This window comes from Cervus elaphus, chromosome 18 (assembly GCF_910594005.1).
Source record: "Cervus elaphus chromosome 18, mCerEla1.1, whole genome shotgun sequence".
NCBI classification, from domain to species: domain Eukaryota; kingdom Metazoa; phylum Chordata; class Mammalia; order Artiodactyla; family Cervidae; genus Cervus; species Cervus elaphus.
Genome location: NC_057832.1, coordinates 87,986,357 through 88,009,149, shown reverse-complemented (window position 1 = coordinate 88,009,149; position 22,793 = coordinate 87,986,357). Strand labels below are relative to the sequence as shown.

The window sequence follows — 22,793 nt, the reverse complement described above, 5'->3', positions numbered from 1 at the left end:
TGAAACATCTTAGAGGATACAAGTTTACTAGGATAGAAAATTTGAAAAGTTAAGAAAACTTTGAAGCGAAATAGAATTGGATAAGAAGGGAGAGTGTGTCTAGAATAATTTCATTTGGTACAGAGATCAAATACCATAAAAACGTCTTTTCTGAAATACGATTTTTATAAATCAAACATTTTTTTTGTCTTTCCGATAATTTCATTATACAGATTCTTGGCAGAAGAGAATAATCAATACGCTAGAGGAGTTACTTGTGTTGGGATTTTATCTTTGTTTTCTTAAGTAAAGTTTACTGATTATAAATTTCTTACATATAATTTCTATCTGTATGGAACTGACAACAAGTACAGGAAAGTTAATTGAAGAAAAGTTCTGTGCTGTTACCTCTGATGAGATGACAGTTTCTTTGCTGTCGCCTGCTGTGTGCCTTTCTTCTGCTGCTTAGAATCTGATCGGGGCATAGAAACACGGCATAGCAGACTGACTTTGAGGTCCACGGTTCTGAAGGCAGAGGAAATTAAAAGTGTGGCTGCATGTTTCATAACACGACACTTTTGGCTCCTATGTTAAAGTTATCCAAGATAGTTTATAACCAGCTTATTACTTTATATTTAACCAGACATTTCCCTCACTTCCATAAATAGTTATAAACTCATTGATGATTTTAATGATCGATGTATATGAGTATCTAACCATAACGAAGTGTAAAGTGTTTTCTAAACCAATATCCCCTTTTACCTGAAATAATGTTACATAAATACTTTATGTATAGAGTTTGAAACACTCGCTCAGCACTGAACAGTAATTGGCCCTCTGTACATTTTGAAATGTTTCTGAAAGAATGAGGGAGAGGTTGAATTTGTATTTGAGTTTATCCTAAATCTAACCGTTATTTGTCTTCATACTAGAATTGTAAAATGTATTGCATAATATATATTATGTAATACATGAATGCCAGATATAAACAAAAATTTCCATTTCTTCCATCAGTTCAGTTCAGTTGCTCAGTCATGTCTGACTCTTTGCGACTACATGAACGGCAGCATGCCAGGCCTCCCTGTCCATCACCAACTCCTGGAGTCCACCCAAACCCATGTCCATTGAGTCGGTGATGCCATCCAACCATCTTATCCTCTGTCATCCCCTTCTCCTCCTGCCCTCAGTCTTTCCCAGCATCAGGGTCTTTTCAGATGAGTCAGTTCTTCACATCAGGAGGCCAAAGTATTGGAGTTTCAGCTTCAGCATCAGTCCTTCCAATGAATATCCAGGACTGATTTCCTTTAGGATGGACTGGTTGGATCTCCTTGCAGTTCCAGGGACTCCTAAGAGTCTTCTCCAATACCACAGTTCAAAAGCATCAATTTTTCTGCACTCAGCTTTCTTTTAGTCCAACTCTCACATCCATACATGACCACTGGAAAAATCATAGCCTTGACTAGACAGATCTTTGCTGACAAAGTAATGTCTCTGCTTTATAATATGCTGTCTAGGTTGGCCATAACTGTCCTTCCAAGGAGTAAGAGTCTTTTAATTAATCTCATGGCTGCAGTCACCATCTGCAGTGATTTTGGAACCCCAAAAATAAAGTCAGCCACTGTTTCTACTGTTCCCCATCTAGTTGCCATGAAGTGATGGGACCAGATGCCATGATCTTAGTTTTCTGAATGTTGAGCTTTAATAGTAGTGTGTTAATGTGTTGAATGTGATTTTACCTACTTCAGAATCAAAAGGTCTGGTTTTAAGACCTGGCATGCAGTTAGGTTCTAGAAGATGACAGAATCCAACTCAGATGATTCAGGAGGAGTACAGGGATAGGGATGGAGTAAGAAAACTGACAAAGGATGTGTTTTCACTGGTTACAGAGGGAAGCTTGAAAGGACAAGGAAAGCATAGTGTCATTGGAGCCTAGTGAGAGCTGTGGAGAAGTGGGTACCTGACGGGAGCCATGGGTGATAAAGGGACACACCGTCTGTCACAAAATATGACCAGGACGAAGGAGGGAATTGGAAGGAAATAGTCCAGCTTTTCTCTGTCAGGGATGGACAGGATTGGAACCAAGGAGATGCTGTTCAGGTCTGCTTCCTTTTGGGCACAGAGTAGGGAAGAAGAATATTGGAGGGATGGGGTAATGGCAGTAAGGTAATAACCAGGACAACTACTAATAAGAGTGGGACTGACTTAAGGTAATATTTTAGATTCAATTTCTTATCTCTGAACTGCAGATACTTTACTGGGGTTGATGTGGTCATTAAGTGAGCCATATCAAAGTACTCCAACAGTGCCTTGGTCGTGTATTTTTTAGAAGTTTTGATAAGGTGTGGATTTGAAAAGCTCAGCTTTATTTCTCTTGGTGCTGTGCTGCATTTGTTTCATAAGAATTTTGATTGCCACCATACTTTTGAATGCATGTTAGTATATATGTTTCCCAGTGATTTTGGGGGCTTCCCTGTTAGCTCAGTTGTAAAGAATCTACCTGCAATGCAGGAGACCCCTGGTTCTATTCCTGGGTTGGGAAGATCTGCTGGAGAAGGGATAGGCTACCCACTCCAGTATTCTTGGGCTTCCCTGTGGTTCAGTTGGTAAAGAATCCGCCTGCAATGTGGAAGACCTGAGTTTGATCCCTGGGTTGGGAAGAACCCCTGGAGAAGGGAAAGGCTACCTACTCCAGTAATCTGGCTTGGAGAATTCCATGGACTGTATAGTCCATGGTATAGCAAAGAGTTGGACACGACTGAGCGACTTTCTCTTTACTTCAGTGATTTTTGAGAAGTGAACAGTCATTGTTCAGTAGTTCCCAGAATTTAGACTTTTTAAATTTACTGCCAAATGAGAGGTTTCACTCTTTTCATTCTTGGTGTAGACAGAGCACTGCTTGCTTCTGAACTTATGGATGAAGTGCTTTTAAGATGCAGAAATTATCTCCCTGGTAAAAGATTGGTCAGACTTCACTCTCCCACGTCTAACCATTGATGTATCCTTAGTGACTGCTTCTATTTTCTTGAGACAGCAGTGATTTTATTTTCATATTTTTTTCCTCCTAATTCTTACTGTATTTCTTCTCACAGAGATGTGCTTTCATCTAGCTTTACCTTTGAGCATTCGTAGGCCAGACCAGAATCAAGCATTCACTCTGTTTTCAGAAATGTATAGCTACTAGATGATATTTTACTTAAAAGCACTTTTTGTTTTTTTAAAAATTCTCTCACAAAAACTATATTGTGATTGTGAAATTAAATACTTTCTATTTAATTTACAGGCTCAAGTTAGCAGTTTTGTACATTGCAAATTGTGCTTTTCTGAATTACTGACTAAATCTTAATTATTTTCCACCAGACGGTCTGCCAAGTCACGAAGCAGAAGCCCATATTCATCTAGGCATTCAAGATCTCGTAGCAGGCATAGATTGTCTAGATCCAGAAGTCGTCATTCTAGCATTTCTCCTAGCACACTAACTCTGAAGAGTAGCCTGGCAGCTGAATTGAACAAGAATAAAAAAGCGCGAGCTGCAGAGGCAGCACGAGCCGCAGAGGCAGCTAAGGCCGCAGAGGCAGCTAAGGCTGCTGAGGCCGCTGCCAAAGCTGCCAAAGCTACCAACACTGCTACACCTACCAAGGGGAACACAGAAACTGGTGCCGGTGCATCACAAACCAACCATGTGAAGGATGCGAAGAAACTGAAAATTGAGCATGCACCTTCTCCCTCAAGCGGTGGAACTTTAAAAAATGACAAGGCAAAAACAAAGCCACCTCTTCAGGTAACAAAAGTGGATAATAATTTGATTGTAGATAAAGCCACCAAGAAAGCAGTTGTAGTTGGAAAGGAGAGTAAATCTGCTGCTACAAAGGAGGAACCAGTATCTCTTAAAGAGAAAACGAAACCACTTACACCAAGCATAGGAGCCAAGGAGAAGGAGCAACATGTGGCTTTAGTGACCTCTACCTTACCGCCTTTACCTTTGCCTCCCATGCTGCCTGAAGATAAAGATGCCGATAGGTAAGTGCAAAAAATTTTGTTGTGACTGGTTAAAGAAAAGGAAATCTCCGTTTGAAATGAGAGATTATTTGACCCCCTCCCCCAAAAAACTTTATGAAAGACTGTTTAGTAAGTGAATTAATTTTTTTTATGGTAGACACCTTAAAATGAAGCACACTGCTTGTAGGATGAAAAAATTATAGCTTATGCTAAGAATTCCAGATAAAAATTGCCATTGTCATGGGATATAATGTATGTTTCAGTTTGAGTTTGGAATTTAGAAATGTCAGTATTTTCTTTGGCTGAGTATTCTTTGATGTTATCAGAGACAGGACATTTTATAATAGAATCTGTCCTGGGTGATAATATCATATTATCTTGCTTTTTTTTAAGTGTTTTCACTGACCTTGTAAATTTATCACTTTAGGTCTCTTTATGAGTACATCGTTTTTTAGTTTTTTATTGACTTAATTTTTTGCAACTAGAGATTAATTACATGTTACAGAAACTTCATAATGTGTTAGTGCTTTCCTTTAAATTATTTATAAATTTCTGCTGTTGGGGTTATAGCTAGTACTTTATTTTGAAACATTTTAAAGAGGATGAAGGTAAGAATGACTAAGTATAAACGCAGTTCTAAGAATGTTTCTCAAATTGTTCTTGGATGGAAACTTTATGCTGTGTGTGATTTGCCTATTGACTTGACCTTTTTCATTTTTATTTTTATGAAGAAATTATAACTCCCTCTCCCCTTTTTGTTAAAAAACAACTATATGGGCAATTTTTCTAGCTGGCATCTTTAGGGAATTTGAAAACAAGTTGATAAAAATGCCATGTGGGCAGGTCTTCCAAGCCCTCACTTTGGCTAGCTTTATGAAAATTTTGTAATTTAAACAAAAATAAATTATAATTTCATGCCCTCTGAAGCATCTTTTCTCTTTTCAGTACAATCAGAAATGTTGCTGAAGGGACCCCATCCAATTTAATCAGGTGTTATCTAGTTATACTATTCTAATTGTGATTGATATTTGCAGGTTTGACTGTTTTTGTTAGGAACACTGAAGGGACATAACAGTAAAACATAAAAACATTTATAGTTTTGATGAGTCCTGGAATAGGTTGTTCAGCACAAAGAGGCATGAGTGCAGAACTGAGTCACTTTATCAGTAAGAGAATAAGCCTGTTACCTGTTGCTGAGAATCTAGTGATTCTGGACCAGTGAGACTAGTTATTCTCTACTTTACTCTTCATATGTGCTGTAGGGGTAAATTTTACTGGTAAGACTTCAGGATATGTGCCCAGATGGTGACTGCTTATTAAGAAGGGTATTCTTTGTGCATCTGTTTTTAATAAGATGGTGGCACATTCCATACTTGGTCACTGAAATTTTTTTTGATTCACCTTCTTTGCTGTCGTCTTTTTTTATTGTGTCTCTGCTCATTTTTGCTGTGAATGTTTTTGTATGTTTCAGGGGTATAGAAATTTTTTAAGACTGTTGAGTACTACTATTGACATACATGGCCAAAGATTGATTTAACACTAGTTAGCAGCCACTCTTCTTTTTGATGTTCCAAATTTGATTGTCTGAAATTTGGCCAGTGGGGGCTCCTTTAAGCCAACTCCTTTGTCCGTTTGATATGACCCCTTTTATTTTGGAGTGCATTCTTGCTTCCCATCCAAACAATCTTTTAGACTCACTTTGAACTTTGCTTCTCTTCCAGCCCTGGAATCTATTTCTCTCTGAAAATCATAAGATAGACAGTTAGCTATACTTTTATATCTAATCATCTTTTTAAAAAATTGAAGATCATACCATTTACACTGTTCTTCCTCTCTTCTTTTAAAATTTAATGTATTGGAGATCTTTCCATGTTGGTAGAGATAGATTCAGTATTCCTACACATGGAAGTGGATGCATCACTTTCTTATTAATTTTTCTGCTGTTGATTAATAGATATTTAGATTTATAATTGTTTGCAGTTAAATGCTCCTTATACATTAATATTTTACGTACATGTGGAACAATTTATGTTGGATAGTTATGTGGTCAAACATCCACATTTAAAAATTTGATAGAAACTGCCAAATAGTGTCTTAATAGGATTGTGTGTCAATTTGTGTAGCCAAATGTATAAAATTGCTTCAGTATCACTAAATATTGCCAATTTTGAAATATTGAAAATTTTTAAAATATGTGATTAATTTTGTATTTTTCTGATTATTGAGATATAGCATCTTTCTGAACATTTGTTGGCTATTTATTTTTTCCAGTGAATTGCTTGTTCAGGTCTTCTGCTGACTTTTCCTTAAGATTATTATTATTTTTTTAATTGATTTATAGGTACCCCTTATGTTAGAATCTTCATCTGTGCCTGTCAGAGTGTGTTGCTTGTCTTTGAGACTTAACTTGTTTTGGCTGTGTGAATGTTTTCCATTTTGAATGTATTTGGATCTGTCATTTTTCCATTAAAACTTAAAGGTTTAAAAAGTTTTTAAAGGTTGATTCACATCTCACAGAAATTTGTTTTTGTTTATTATATGTAGAAGAAAGACATGATCTGATTATCCACTCTCGTCCACCACCTTGTAGACTAATAGATCGGTTGCTGCTGCCATCATCTATTGAATACTCTATCTCACTGACTTCTGGTGGCATATATAAAAATTAGATGCAGGCAGGTAATGTAAAAGTGAAGGGATGGAGTAAATAACTGCTTAGTGAACAACCCAACCCTTCAGCCTCAACTTCAGTGCTGCTGTGAATGAATTTGGGCCCAGTGTTGGCATTTTTTCCTTTATTATTAGATAAATTTTAAATCATTTGATTTCTCTTGCTTGATTTTTTTGTTTGGGGCTTGATTAAATGCAGTGATAAATTTGGAGACTGACAGCTGTACAGAATTAGAACTTCCCATATGAAAACATCGTTTCTTTTCTTTCATTCCTGTCTAGTTTTATGTTTGTCAATCATGTTTTAATTTTCTTCTCTTGATCTTATGCATTTCTTGTTAAGGCATTTTATTGTTTTTTGTTAGTGTAGTATATGGAAACAAAAAATCATTACATATCCTATTTGGTTATTGCAAGTATTCAGTGTGAATATATTTTAAATTATATAGTGTTATTCTCGGGAAGTAATACTTCATTTCTCAAGTCTCAGAGCCTTGCTGAATTTAATAGTGCATATAATGACGTATTTGAATATAGGCAGTCTTTTACGTGCTAAATTGTAAGTAAAATAAGACTTCTACCCCCCCCCCCCCATGTTGAATTGTTTTTGTACAAGCAAAGTTTTGACTAAAATCTAATTACGAGTTAGAGACTACAGTTCTCTAAATAAATTATTTTAAATAGATTTATTTTCAGACGGTTCAAGTGGTACCTTTTCTAGAAAAAAGCTTTTGCTGTCTTTCAGTCTTGAGTTGGCTACCCTTTAGTACCATATTACTCTGGAAATGACTGTGTTTAGTACTGTATCCTGCTGCTTACTGATGTCTTTCAAAGGACTGAAAGTTTCTTTCTGAGAAGAACTGAATCTTAATGTTTTTGTGAATTTTTTCTGTTGTTAAACTATAGTGTTTTATGTAGCATCTACCACATGGACATGGACAGTGAATATTTGTTAAATGGTGGGACATTAAAATTGAAAAGTAGGTTGCACGACACCATTACTATAGAAATAAAACTGCAATCCAATTTCCTTTTGAGCTTGTTTTCCCTATTAGAGGTTATCTTCTAGTAAGTAACCTGGGGTTGTGAAGAAAAGTCATAATTTTATTGATAGTTTTTATCAGATGGTATTAAAAGATCCATATATTTATTGTATAATAATATTAATGTTCAGTGTAAGTAGAAGTGAAAATTAAGTGAAATGACTTACATTGTTAACATCAGTAGTAATTTCTGACCACAGCAGTGTAGTTTCACTAAATTTTTTAAATTCTGGGACTTATAACTGTTAGGAAGGTATATGAAGTAAGGCTTCTCTACTGGCTCAGTGGTAAAGAATCCACCTGCCAGTGCAGGAGACAGGGTTCAGTCACTGACGGGGAAAAGCCCACATGCTCCAGAGCAGCCAAGCCTGTGTGCCAGCACGATGGAGCCTGTGCTCCAGAGCCTGGGAGCTGCAGCTGCTGAGCCGAGCACCTTAGAGTCTGTGCCCTGCAGTGAGAGAAGCCACTGCAGTGAGAAGCCTGTGGACCACCACAGCAGAGTGGCCCCCCGCGTGCCGCAAGTAGAGAAAACCACATGCAGCAACAGAGACCCAGCACAACCAAAAATAAATAAAGTTACATATAAAAAAGGAAAGGATGTGAAGTCCACATTTTATTATCGTTTTAAGATTCTCTTTCAAAAAAAAAACAAAAACAAAACAACAAAAAAAAAAGATTCTCTTTCAACATGTTACATTTGTAATGTCTGCAAGGTTTAAAATAATTACCAGGTTAAGATATACTTAAAAAAAATCAGAGCCCTTAATATATTCATAAAAAGTATAAAACTGAGCTTAATTTTCAACTGTAATTCTGATAAACTAGAGTCTTAAAAAAACTTTAAAAAAAAGAATTATTGTCCAATTCAAGAAAAATTTATTCGGAAAAGGGTTGAAGCTAAATCAGTTCTTTGTGTGCGTGCTCAGTCCTGTCTGATTCTTTGCCACCCTATGGACTGTAGCCCTCCAGGTTCCTTTGTGTACGGAATTTTCCAGGTAGGAATACTGGAGTGGGTTGCCATTTATTATTCCAGGGGATCTTCCTGACCCATCGATCAAACCTAGGTCTCTTGCATCTTCAGCATTGGCAGGTGGATTCTTTTCCACTGACCTACCTGGGAAGCCCTAAATTAGTTCCCTGTGGTTATTTAAATAGGCAAGATAAATAATAGCATGTGATTTATTTCTTACAACAAAATAGCTTTTTGTCTCTCTACCAGAATCAAACCAAATGCTTTAAAACTAATGAATTTTCCTGTAAAGCATGATTGCTTTAAGTTTTAATTTGTAGTTTTGTAGTAATTCTGTATCATTAAAAAAGAAACATTTTTTAAGAACAGTTTTAGTATTTACAAAAAAATTACAGTGATATTACAGAGGGTTACCATATATGTTGCACTTGGTTTCATTATTAACATCTAACAGTATTAGTATGGTACATTTGTTGCAATTAATGAACATACATTATTCATACACTATTAGTAACTGAATTCCATATTTCTCTTAGTTTTCCATTGTTTTTTAATCTAATTCTGTATCATTTTTACTCCCATATTTTGTATTTTGCAGTTGAATATAGCTGGAAAGTAAACTAGTCTTTTGCCATTGCATATTTCATAAATGTATTTTTATTTCTCAGTGAAATAAATTTTGTGTTTATTCGTAATTCCTTTTTAGCTTGCGAGGAAATATTTCAGTAAAAGCGGTTAAAAAAGAAGTAGAAAAGAAACTGCGATGTCTACTTGCTGATTTACCACTGCCCCCTGAGTTACCGGGAGGAGATGATCTCTCAAAGAGTCCAGAGGAAAAGAAAACAGCAACACAGTTACATAATAAAAGGAGGCCTAAGTATGTGCTTGCTTTCTACCTGCTCTTAAATTGACCAGAGATGATTCTGTATCATCAGAGAAAAAATCATAAAATACAAAATTAAGATTTTAAAAAAGTGTATTTATCTTTTCAGTTTAAGTATATGAATAAATTTTTTTGGAGCTTTGGAAATTTTTTTCATAATTGCCTGAGTACTTACTCAAAGTGACTAATAAAACCACAATTTTTTTCTCAGTTTGTAATGTATTGATTTCTTGGGATATTATATGTGTTGAAGAAAACTTCTATAATTAACACGTTTAAATGACAGAAATATTGAAATTGGGCACGGTGGAAGTCAGCATTCAGTGAGCCCAGACAAAATTAGAAATGGGCGAGCTGCTATGTTTTCCTTTCCTTTTAGCTTCATTTGCTCCCATAACTAATGCATTCTTCATTTTGCAAGAGGTGGAGTGGAAGAAGGTTTGAAAATTAGCTTCAAGTAAGTGCCTAGAGATAACTCTTTCCCTTGAAACCTGTTCGTCAGTTAAGAAGAGAATGATGATTCCTTTTTTTTTTTTTTTAAACTTAACCAAAGAAAAGTGTGAGGAAGCCTTTGAGTTAGATCTGATTTTAGAATTGCTGTTTCAGGTAGTGTCTAGTATAAGAATATGAAGTGATTTTCTAGTGTAGAGTAGAAAGCTAGAGAACTTTTAAAATAGTCTCTCCTGAGTATTGTAGCTTAATTACTTAAATTCTGTTACCTGCCAGAATATTAAAATACTACAGAGTTACATATCTTCTTGACGAGTGTCAAATATTTGTTTTATATATAATGCACACTTTTTAAAAAGTGTGGATTCCTAAGGGATGACTATATTAATATTTCTGTATTCTCTTGACTGAAAGTCTTTCTGGTGCTTCTGTTTTTAAGATAGTTTTATTGAGCCATAAGTAAATTTGTTAATATGCTTTATAGTTAGATCTTTGGTAATTTTCATATTTTTAAACTTTTGACTTTTGAAAGCAAATACGTATAGATTTGTTGTCAGTGAATGAAAAAGAAAACACTCTGGTGGCTGGTTAGAGGGCTTTGACTCTTTGGACTGGTGTTGCTTTGGTCCACTCACTGAAAAATTACACTGTATTTCTGAAAGTCCTTCATAATCACTTTACTTCTCTTTCTTATTCTGTTAGTCTACAGAAGGAAAGTCAGTATGCAGAAATAATAACTTTACTTTCATGATGATTTATAGTACCAACTCACAGTGTTACTTGTTTTAGATGATCACAAATATACAAGGGTGAGGGGAAAGAAAAGATTTAAGATTGGGTGGAGGGTGGATGCTGAGTATTAAATAGTTTATTCAGTTTGCTTGATTGTATATAAAAACTTCAGAACTATATTTGATAGAATATGTGGGCCTCGCTATGGTGAAATCAAAGAGAAAGATATTGACTGGGGAAAACGCTGCGTGGATAAATTTGATATCATCGGAATTATTGGAGAAGGTACCTATGGACAAGTTTACAAGGCCAGGGATAAAGACACTGGTAAGAATGCCAAGTATTTTGAATCTTTGGGTCTATGGAATGTATTTAATTCATGTTTCTCTTCTAATGTATAACTTGAGGAAGTTTCTGGAAAAAGTTAAACTTGAATTTATCATGCTCTTGTTTCATCTTGTTTTTGGTTTCATTTTATATATAGATTAATGTTAAGATATGAGTTCAGGTAACAAGGTATATACATATATATGTTAAAAAATTTTTTTTTTAGTATTTATATGGGGGGATTTAGATTTTTTCGGTCAGTAAAATTTTATGTTGTTGGTAATCAGGTGGAAAGTACCTTGACCTTAATTAGTAAATTTTGTTCTGTTAAGACTTAAGTGACACCTATATTTTGCCGCCCTCCCCCAAGTTTTTTTCTGTAGAAATTATCCTTTATTTGGAGGCCAGATTTAGCAGTGTAGTCTTTCAGATTATAATGAGTCACCTGAGAGAAAGTTTTAAAAAGCCTTGGAATAGAGGAAAAAGTATGTTAGAGGTCATATATTTTACTAATAAATAGTGCTTAGAGCCAGTATTTAATTATTTATAGTTCCTTGTTGATACAAACCAATACATAAAATAGCATAGATGTTTGAGGCCACTTAGTATAAGGGAGACTACCTTAGGCATAGAAACTTTGAAGTCACTTATAGCTTGCAGCAATAAAGTCATATTTATAAAGATGATTCCTCATTATCAAAAGAGATTGAATTATAAAGCAAGGAATCATGCTGTATTTTAGAGTTCTGTTACAAAGAATCAACTAAGTTTTAATGATTAAAAGTAAAAATGTCCTTCCTTTGGAAAATTTGTAAGTACTGAATTCTTCTTTTTTCCTACAAAGAAGTGGAATGAACAAACTTATTATAGTGAATTTTCTCTTAAAATAGGATTTCTGTGTGTGTGTTTCAGTACACACACCTGGCTTCTTTGGTAGCTCAGATAGTAAAGAATCCACTTGCTAGCGGGAGACCTGGGATTCAGTCCCTACTGGGAAGATCCCCTGGCAAAAGAAATGGCTGCCCACTCCGGTATTTTTGCCTGGAGAATCCCATGGACAGAGGAGCCTGGCGGACTACAGTCTATGGGGTTGCAGAGAGTCGGACATGACTGAGTGACTAACACTTCAGTACTTAGACTATCTGTTACGAAACTCAGTTGTGTGTAAACTATGAAATCATTTCGTGTTGAGGGGAGAGCGCACAGTTTGGAGACACCCAGCTAAACCGGACTTTGGATCCCAGTTTCACTGCTAGATAACTGGGCATCTTTGGACAAGTTAATGTATATGAGCATACCTTCATATCTGTTTAATGTCCAGAGAATTTGCATCTGTTTAGAGAGATTTTTATACGTGTATCAGCAAATTAGGTGTATATTTAGTGTTCCCTCTTCATTTAAAAAAAAAATGCAGTGTAATGTATCAACCCTCGTTATCTTGCTTTTTTCATTTAATGCATCTTATCATAAAATAACAATACGTTTGGACCTACTGTATCCTTTTTAACAGTTATATAATATTCCATAGTTTGATAAATACCCCATAGTTTATTTAACCAGAGACTTTTTGAACCATAAATTTATAATTTGGTATATTGGAAACCAAAATATATTTTGTGGGTTGTAATTTCAAGAGGTAGGGACTGAAATTATGAATTAAAAATTGGGGGGATTCCCTAGTGGTCCAGTGGTTAAGACTCCAAGATTCCTCTTCAGGGGCATGGGTTCAATCCCTGGTTGGGGAACTAAGATTCCCATGAACTGCCTGGTGCAGTCAAAAAGAAAAAATAAAAGTTTAAAATATTGTTTGGTTTTGTTAGTTGGTAACCTGATTTTATTTACTTTTCTAATAGGAGAAATGGTAGCCTTAAAAAAAGTACGCCTGGATAATGAAAAGGAAGGGTTTCCTATTACAGCAATTCGAGAAATTAAAATTCTCCGGCAGCTTACCCACCAGAGTATTATCAATATGAAGGAAATAGTGACTGATAAAGAAGATGCTTTGGACTTTAAGAAGGATAAAGGTATGTGTGCATATTTATATAATCAGCTCTGTATATTCATGATGTTGCTAATTTATATATTTTGGTATTGATTATTTAAGTATTAGGTACAGTAAAGCCATTGCCTTAACATCAAACTTATTAAATTTTTTTCTAAAAATTTATTTTATTGAATTATAGTTTATTTACAGTGGTGTAATAATTTGTGCTGATAGCAAAGTGATTCAGTTTTATATTTATATACATTGTTTTCCATATTCTGATATGAATTTCATGTGATGATAAACTGAATATTGACTATAGTTCCTTGTGATATACAGTAGGACCTTGTTGCTTATCCATTATATTTATAATAGTTTGCATCTGATAATCCCAAATTCCCAATCTTTCTGTCCCCCATCTCCCCTCCTCCTTGGCAACCACAAGTCTATTTTCTGTGTCTGTGAGTCTGTTTTGTTTTGTAGGTAAGTTTACTGTGTCACATGTTAGATTACACATGTAAATGATACCATATGATATTTGTCTTTGTATGACTTCACTTAGTATGATCATCTCTGGGTCCATCCGTGTTGCTATAAATGGTATTATTTCATTCTCTTCTGTGTCTGTGTAGTATGTGTATATACCACATCATCTTTTCTAGTCATCTGTCAGTGGACATTTGTGTTGTTTCCATGTCTTGGCTGCTGTAAACACTGGGGTGCACGTATCTTTCTGAATTATAGTTTTGTCTGGGTATATACCCAGGAATCAGATTGCTGGATCATAGGGTAACTGTTTTACTCTTCTGAGGAACCTCCATACTATTTTCCATAGTGGCTGTACCAACTTAAATTCCCACCAATAGTGCAAGAGGGTTCCCTTTTCTCCACACCCTCTCTAGCAAGTGATTCGTAGACTTTTTAGTGGTGGTCATTTTGAACTGGTATGAGGTAGGTACCTCACGGTAGTTTTGATTTGCTCTTCTCTAGTAATTAGTGATGTTGAGCATCTTTTCAAGTGACTGTTGGCCACCTATATGTCATCTTTGGAGAAATGTCTATTTAGGTCTTCTGCCATTTTTCAGTTTGGTTGTCAAACTCTATTTTACAAATAGCTGTGTTGAATTATTTTACATGTATTACCTTACTGGTATTCGAGTCACCTAAGTAAACGTCAAAGCATACTTACCAGTATTACACGTAAAGCATTCACTAGTAATATTTGTTTTGGGGGGCTCAATATATAATTTTTAGTCTTTATTTTTTAGTGATTGAGAAGCAGTTTATAGTAGTAGTGTTAGAATATATTTACCTTACATTTTTAACATTATAATGCCTCAGCTTAAAAGTAAACTTTATGGCAGGCGTATATATATTTCTGAAATTGCTTTTTGATAAACTATAGTAGTATTTGGTTGACTTTTAGCAAAAAGAGCTGAAAAGACATTAGCGTGCTTTTTGAAGTAGTTAAAAAGTAGTTATTATAGGGATATATGATGGGTAAAAGAAATGCTCTACCTCCAATAGGTTTTAGATCTTCAGAGTAAGATTTTGGAACCAAGGTTGGAGCCCTGATACTGGTTTTCAAAGAGCAGAGCAGAATTCGTTTTCAAACTAAATCTGATGTAAAATAGGTTAAAGTAGGTTTGATTGAGCATGATCAAAGGTTTGATTGAGATTGATCATTGAACTCAACCATGATTGAGCATGATTCTTAGCCTTCTCCCATCCACAGCTATACACATCTACCATCTTATTCTTCTAGGGACCAAAGTATAAAAATGATTGATGTTATATGTAGTAACCATTTCTTATGAAGGAACCTATGTTTGAAAGTATTCTCTATTTCTTACGGAGATCATGAGAATCATCTTTTTAATTGACATCACTTTCATTTGTGTTTTTCCCCATAATGAAGCTAATTTCTTAGCCTGACTTTCAACCCAGTTTGCCTTTTTCATGTTAGTTTTCATTATTTCTTACAGTGTAGTAGAAAGGAGACCTGTTTGACTTTGGTTGGAATGTCTGAGATTAGAGACTTAGCTTTTTAATAAGGTCTTTAGCCCTTCTGAGCCTGTTGTTTCTTCACCCTTTAAAGGGAAATATTTCTCTTACTGTGTAGTGAGAATTAAGATTTTATGAATGAGGGTGTTGACAGATTTTGTTTTTTATTAATCTTGTACTATAGCCAAGTTAATGTAGTACTTTTCCTGTAACATATCCTGGACTTCCTTTTTTTTCTGATCTGTGGATCACATCCTTGTTTATTTTCCCAAACCCAGCCCAAATCAGTTTTTCTGATTGCTCACCAAAGTCGAGTCACATTGCTTGTTTGGTCAGATAGGCCAGCGCTCTTCTTTGCCCTGCGCCTTTGTTTACACTGGAATATACCTCTCCAACCCCAACACAAACACATTTGCTCACATGTGCGTGTGCATGCGTGCACACCCACATACACACACACGGTTTGAAGGCTAGTTTCTCATTCTCTAGGTCTCTACCTGAGTGTTGTTTAGTGAGGCCTTACCTGACCTTATGATAGAAAGCAAAGGGTAGCTGAAGCGCCTCTTGATGAAAATGAAAGGGGAATGTGAACAAGCTGGCTTAAAACTCAACATTCAAAAATACGAAGATCCTGACATCCAGTCCCATCACTTCATGGCAGATACTTGGGGAAACAATGGAAACAGTGACAGACTGTTTTCCTGGGCTCCAAAATCACTGCAGATGGTGACTGCAGCCATGAAATTAAAAGATGCTGGTTCCTTGGAAGAAAAGCTGTGACCAGCCTAGACAGCGTATTTAAAAGCAGAGATGTTACTTCGCAGACAAAGGTTCATCTAGTCAAAGCTGTGGTTTTTCTAGTAGTCATGTATGGATGTTGAGAGTTGGACAATAAAGAAAGCTGAGTGCCGAAGAATTGATGCTTTTAAATTGTGATGTTAAAGACTCTTGAGAGTCCTTTGGACTGCAGGGAGATGCAACCAGTCCATCCTAAAGAAAATCAGGCCTGATATTCTTTGGAAGGGCTGATGTTGAAACTGAAGCTCCAGTGCTTTGGCCACCTGATGCAAAGAGCTGACTCATTAGAAGAGACCCTGATGCTGGGAAAGATTGAAGGTGGGAGGAGAAGGGGACGACAGAGGATAAGATGGTTGGATGGCATCACCGACTCAGTGGACATGAGTTTGAGCAGGCTCTAGGAGTTGGTGATGGACAGGGAAGCCTGGTGTGCTACAATCCATTGGGTTGCAAAATGTCAGACACAGCTGAGCGACTGAACTACGTGGCTGGTCATCCCATTTTCCACCACAGTGTCCTTAAGAAAACAACATTAAGTGGTTTCATTGTGGGTATATTTTTGTGCAGGATCACAAAGAGGCTGAAGGAGCTTTTTCTGAATTAACTGAGGGAATGCAGGAGAGACTTAACTAATTCTGAATTTTTTTCCTAATTCTTTTTTCATCTTTAAGCAATTCCATTTCTTTTTAATTATCTTTGAGGGAATCTTTGACCTTTTTGTCTTTTATAGTCTTTTTATTTTTAATGTGAGGTATCAAAAACATTTCCTGTACCTCTAGACCTTTAGTTTCTGTGGTGGGATGCAATTACTTGTTTTTATTTTAGTACTCTTGTGTGCATACTTCCTGTTCATAAAGTCAACTAAGCTATGAATTATTTTGCAGCAGAAGCTTTGCTTTGTTATTTCCTTCTTTCAACTGAGGATTATGAATTTACAGAATATTTTCTGAATGAATTTAATAATGTTCAATTAAAATTTTTAATGCAGTTTATAATTCTCTGAGTAGAGGAAACTTTTTGTTTTACAGTTACATGAAGTATAAAATAAAAACCTCAGTTATTCATCTCCATGTGCTGTGCTTGGTTATTCAGTTGTGTCTGACTCTCTGAGACCCCATGGACTGTAGCCCGCCAGGCTACTCTGTCCATGGAGATTCTCCAGGCAAGAACACTGGATTGGGTTGCCATGCCTTCCTCCCGGGGATCTTCCCAACCCAGGGATCGAACCTAGGTCTCCCACATTGTAGGCAGCAGATTCTTTACCATCTGAGCCACCAAAGGGAAACCCAAGATTTGCTCTCCATATCAAAATGTAAATATTTATTATTCAGGTTAAAAACAAAGACTGAAATAATGGTATCAATATAGCAAAATAGTATTTTCATATTTAAAATTAATATAATATCCTGGATAACCAAACCAGTATTAAAATTACTTTGTATAAATTGTTAGCTATATTACTTTTAATACTAGCATTTGTTTAATGAGAGAATTGAGTACTTTTTTATTTTGGAATTTTCCTAAAGATTGAGAAAACAGTTTAGTAATGCTTATGGCAAAATGTCACCTGGAGTATGAAGTCAAGTGGGCCTTAGGAAGCATTACAATGAACAAAGCTAGTGGAGGTGGTGGAATTCCAGCTGAGCTATTTCAAATCCTAAAAGATGATACTGTCAAAGTGCTGCACTCAATACGCCAGCAAATTTGGAAGATTCAGCAATGGCCCCAGGACTGGAAAGATGAATTGTCATTTCAGTACCAAAGAAGGGTAATGCCAAAGAACATTCAAACTGCCGACTGTGTAGTTGCACTCATTTCACGTATTACTAGGTAACGCTCAAAATCCTTCAAGCTAGGCTTTAATTGTACGTGAACGGAGAACTTACATATTTACAAGCTAGATTTAGAAAAGGCAGAGGAATCAGAGATCAAATTGCCAATATCCTTTGGATCATAGGGAAAGCAAGAGAGTTCCAGAAAAACATCTCTTTCTACGTCATTGACTACACTAAAACCTTTGACTGTGTGGATCATAATCTGTATGGACAGAGGAGCCTGGTGGGCTACAGTCCATAGGATCACAAGGAGTCGGACATCACTGAAGTGACCGAGCACACACATGCTGATAGTTCATCGGGTTTGTGGTGAAAGAATCATTGATTATTGATTGATTTGGTCATTTTTTCATTCCACAAACTGTACCAGCTCAAGACTTGGGCTGACCAGTACAGGATCCATTAGGCAACGTGGTTATTTGAATTTAAACTAATTAAAGTTAAATAAAATTAAAAGTTGAGTTCCTTTGGTTGCATTAGTGACATTTCAAGTGCTCTATAGTTGTACGTGACTACTGGCTGCAATTTGGATAGTGAATCTATAGATTGAAAGAAAGTGAAAGTCGCTCAGTCGTGTCCGACTCTTTGTGACCCCATGGACTTACAGGCTAGAATTCTCCAGGCCAGAATATTGGAGTGGGTAGCCTTTCCCTTCTCCAGGGGATCTTCCCAACCCAGGGATTGAACCCAGGTCTCCCACATTGCAGGGGGATTATTTACCAGCTGAGCCACAAGGGAAGCCCAGGAATACTGGAGTGGATAGCCTATCCCTTCTCCAGCGGATCTTCCTGACTATAGAATATTTCCATCAAATCAGCAAGTTCTAATGAACAGTGCTTGAGATATACATGGGAAAGAAAAACATCTGGTCTGTGAATCAACTGAGCTTCTGGGAACCAGACAGATCAATGGTTGCTAGAACTAGATCAAACTAATACATGAATGTCAAGCTTATTTCTGCCCAGAAGTTTTCCTCTGTTAATTTGTAATTGCTGAAATTTCAGTTGTAGGTGGTGACTTTTCAAGAGAAGTGAAAAAATTTAAATACAGGCTGTGGAATCTTATCTAATAAGCAGGAGAAATTTTGTTAAGGAGTCTGCACCTACCAACTCTATACTATGGCTTCTTTTTTCCAAACTTAAAAGAGTAATGAACTTGGTTGTCTTATTAAAAATACAATTTTCCTGTAATGGTGTGGTCTCCAGCACGTTATTGACACAGGATTGAAAGTAATTTGTAAGTTTAACTTTTTTATATACTGCTGTGTATGTGCTCAGTAGTATTTTGACTCTTTGTGACCCTATAGACTTTAGTGCACCAGGCCACTCTGTCCATGGGATTTTCCAGGCAAGCATACTGGAGTGGGTTGCTATTTCCTGCTCCAGACAATCTTTGCAACCCAGAGATTGAATCCGTATCTCTTGTGTCTCCTACATTGGAGGACTGCCTGTATTGTGGTATTAATTTTTGTCATATAAAAGATAAAGCTTGTCTCAGACGTTCAATTTATTTGTATCTGATATTTTATGTGAAATTTCCAATTAAAGTGTCTAGACCAGGGATGCATAGTTTTAAGATCTTATATCCTCTTTTTGTGTAGCACTACTACTATTTAGAATCAGTAATGTTTTTTTTTTTTAATCATGAGAAATGCCGAGCTGGATAACTCAAGCTGGAATCAAGATTGTCAGGAGAAATAACAATCTCAGATACGCAGATGATGCAACTCTAATGACAGAAAGTGAAGAGGAACTAAAGAGCCTCTTGATGAAGGTGAAAGAGGAGAGTGAACAAGCTGGCTTAAAACTCAGCATTCAAAAAACTAAGATCATGGCATCTAGCCCCATATCTTCATGGCAAATAGATGCGGAAAAAACGCAAACTGTGACAGACTATTTTTTGGGGCTCCAAAAATCACTATGGATGGTGACTGCAGCCACGAAATTAAAAGATTCTTGCTACTTAGAAGAAAAGCAATGACAAACCTAAATAGCATATTAAAAAGTGGAGATAACAGTTTGCTGACCAAAGGTCTGTATAGTCAAAGCTATGGTTTTTCCAGTAGTTGTGTACGGGTGAGTTGGACCATAAAGAAGGCTGGGTGCTGAAGAATTGATGCTTTTGAACTGTGGTGCTGGAGAAGACTTTTGAGAGTCCTTTGGACTGCAAGGAGATCAAACTAGTCAGTCGTAAAGGAAATCAACTTTGAATACTCATTGGAAGGCCTGATACCACAGCGCCAATATTTTGGCCACCTCATGCAAAGGGTTGACTCGTTGGAGAAGACCCTGATGCTGGGAAGGATTGAAGGCACAAGGAAAAGGGGGCAACAGAGGATGAGATGGTTGGATGGCATCACCGACTTAATGGACATGAGTTTGAGCAAACTCCAGGAGTAGTGAAGGACAGGGAAGCGTGGAGTGCTGCATGCAATCCATGGTGTTGCAAAGTTGGACACAACTTAGGGACTGAACAACAATAGCAACTTTTTAAAGTGAGGCAGAGGAGGAGAAAGAAAAATATTAGATTTTCTTTACTTGATTAAGAAAGTGATGTTTACTGGTTTAAATTTGGGAGATAACATATAAAGTATAAAATGACCCAGATATTACCACTGTTGAAATTTTGTGTAGTTTTCCTAATGTCTCTCTTTCTATACATATGATTATTTATTCCCAAACTGAAGTTCTGCTTCTGTCATTAATAACTTGCTTTTTTATTGGCATAGTGTCACTTGGATAGACCATATTTCATTCCTCCATTGTTGCACATTTTATTTCTTTGAGGCATTTCAACTACTGTTTCCTATACTGAAGTGTTATATTGGAAAATTCTAGTAGTTATTGTAGCTTTTCATATACCTTTAACCAAACATAGGAATTTATATGCTAGAAAAAGTCCTAACAAGTTCTGAATTATAGGTTTGATGAGAAATGAAGTAGTGAGTGATAAAAGATTCTGTATAATCGCATATAATTATAGCAGTCAGTGAGTCCATATATCTTTTTGTATAAAACTTATTTACATCTGATTATTCCCTTAACTTGATTATAGAAATGGGGTTTCTAGGTTAAAGGATTTGAACTTTTGAAATTTCTTGACACATTACCCCATTGTTTTCCAGACAGTTTGTGTCCATTTAACACTCTGAAAAGTAGGGCAGCAATAGAAACAGAAAAGGAAAAAAAGGGAACTGCCTCCACTTGTTAAAGGGCATCTGTGAAAAATAAGGATGTCTGCTCTTGCCACTTTTATTCAACATTACCAGGGCAATTAGGTAAAAAAATGAAATAAAAAGTAACCAGTTGGAAAGGAGGAAGTAAAACCAACTCTAATCAGTTTGTGTGTGTGTGTGTTTGCATGTATACACAGTACAGAGAATTCTGTGTAATCCACTAAAAATCTGTTAGAACTAATAAGTGTGGTCAGCAGGTGGCAGAAGATCAATATACAGAACTCTGTTTTTCTTTACACTAGTAGTGCAGTCTAAAGTGAAATTAAGAAAACTTTACATTAGCATTAAAAAGAATAAAATATCTAGGAGTAAATTGACCAAAAAATTGTAAGCCTTTGTACCCTGAAAACTGCAAAATATCATTGAAAAAATATTAAGACCTAAATAAATGGCAAGAGGTTGGATCAGATTCATAGTACTCCCCAATTTGATGTATGGATTCTGTTCAGTCTCTCTCAGAATCCCAGCTGGCTTCCTTATAGAAACTGACATGTTGATCGTAAGATTCATATGAAAATTCAAAAGGTGAACTAGTAAAACAAAAAAAAAAGTTAGAAAAAATTGGAGGGCTCATACAGAGAGATCTCAAATATTACTACAAAACTAGAATGATCAGGACTGTGTGGTACTGACTTTAAGATAAACATAGAGGTCAGTGAAATACAATTGAGAGTCTAGAAACAGACCCTCACAGTTATGGTCAGTTGATATTTTTATGAGGATACCAGGACAAGTTTGTGGAAAAGAATAAGTTTTTTTAGCAATTAGTTCTGGGTCAAGTGGGTATCTATCCACATGTAAAAGAATGAAATTGGACCCTTTTCTCACATTATACACAGTAATTAACTGAAAATGGATCAAGAACCTAAATATAAGAGCTAAAACCATATAAAACTCTTAGAAGAAAATCTAGGAGTAAACTTTATGGCCTTGGATTGGCTAGAGCCACCTTAGTTATGACAGTGAAAGGAGAAACCAAAGGAAAAAAATAATTTATTGGACTTGATGAAAAGTTAAAACTTTTTTGGTAGACACCATTGGAAAAGTGAAAAGACAACTCACAATGGGAGAAATTTATAAACTATATATCTGATAAGAGGCTTGTGTCTAGACTATATAAAGAACTCTTAGAACTAAATGCAAAGGATTTCGGTGGACATTTCTCTGAAGAAGATATGCAAATAGCCTGTAAGCATATGAAGAGATGTTCAACATCATAGTCATTAGGGAAACACTGATCAAAACTACAGTGAGATACCACCTTATTCACACTATCAGTTGACCATAATTAAAAGGATAAGTAATAACAAGTGTAGGGGGAGATGTGGAGAAATTGGAAGACTCGTACATTATTGGTGGAAAGTAAAATGGTACAATGTACTACTTTGAGAAGCATCCTGGAATTTCCTCAAATTATTATATGTGACCCAGAACAGCCTCTACTCCTAAGGATATATCCAGTAGAAATAAAAACATACGTTTACACAAAAACTTGCATGCTGATGTTCATAGCAGGATAATTCACAGTAGCTCCAAAGTGTAAAGAACCCAAATGTGAATCAGTTGATGAATAGATAAACAAAGTGTGTTTATACAGTTGAGTATTACTTTGCCATTAAAAGGATTGAAGTACTTACACCAACATATTGGGTAACTTAGATGAAATACGCTCATTCATAAAAGCACAGAACCAACCAAGAATCATGAGGAAGTAGAAAATCTAAATAGACATGAAACTATTAAAGAGATGAATCTGTACTTAAAAAAAAAAAAAAAAACAAACTCCAGACTTCCGGTTCAGTCACAGCTAAGGGTTGAACAGCCATCAACAGGAGGACACTGGAACCCACCAAGAAAAGATATCCCATGCCCAAAGACAAAGAAGAA

General features: G+C 36.0%; 1 protein-coding gene across 2 annotated transcripts in view; it reads left to right on the top strand.

The window, feature by feature from the left end:
- CDK13 (cyclin dependent kinase 13) overlaps window positions 1–22,793 on the top strand; it is a 123,323-nt gene that overhangs the window by 32,252 nt on the left and 68,278 nt on the right. For both annotated transcript variants that reach the window (XM_043871988.1, XM_043871987.1), the window contains exons 2-5: window positions 3,337–3,996; window positions 9,365–9,535; window positions 10,911–11,050; window positions 12,904–13,074. In XM_043871988.1, the coding sequence (XP_043727923.1) occupies window positions 3,337–3,996; window positions 9,365–9,535; window positions 10,911–11,050; window positions 12,904–13,074 (1,142 nt within the window). The remainder of the gene's footprint in view (window positions 1–3,336; window positions 3,997–9,364; window positions 9,536–10,910; window positions 11,051–12,903; window positions 13,075–22,793) is intronic.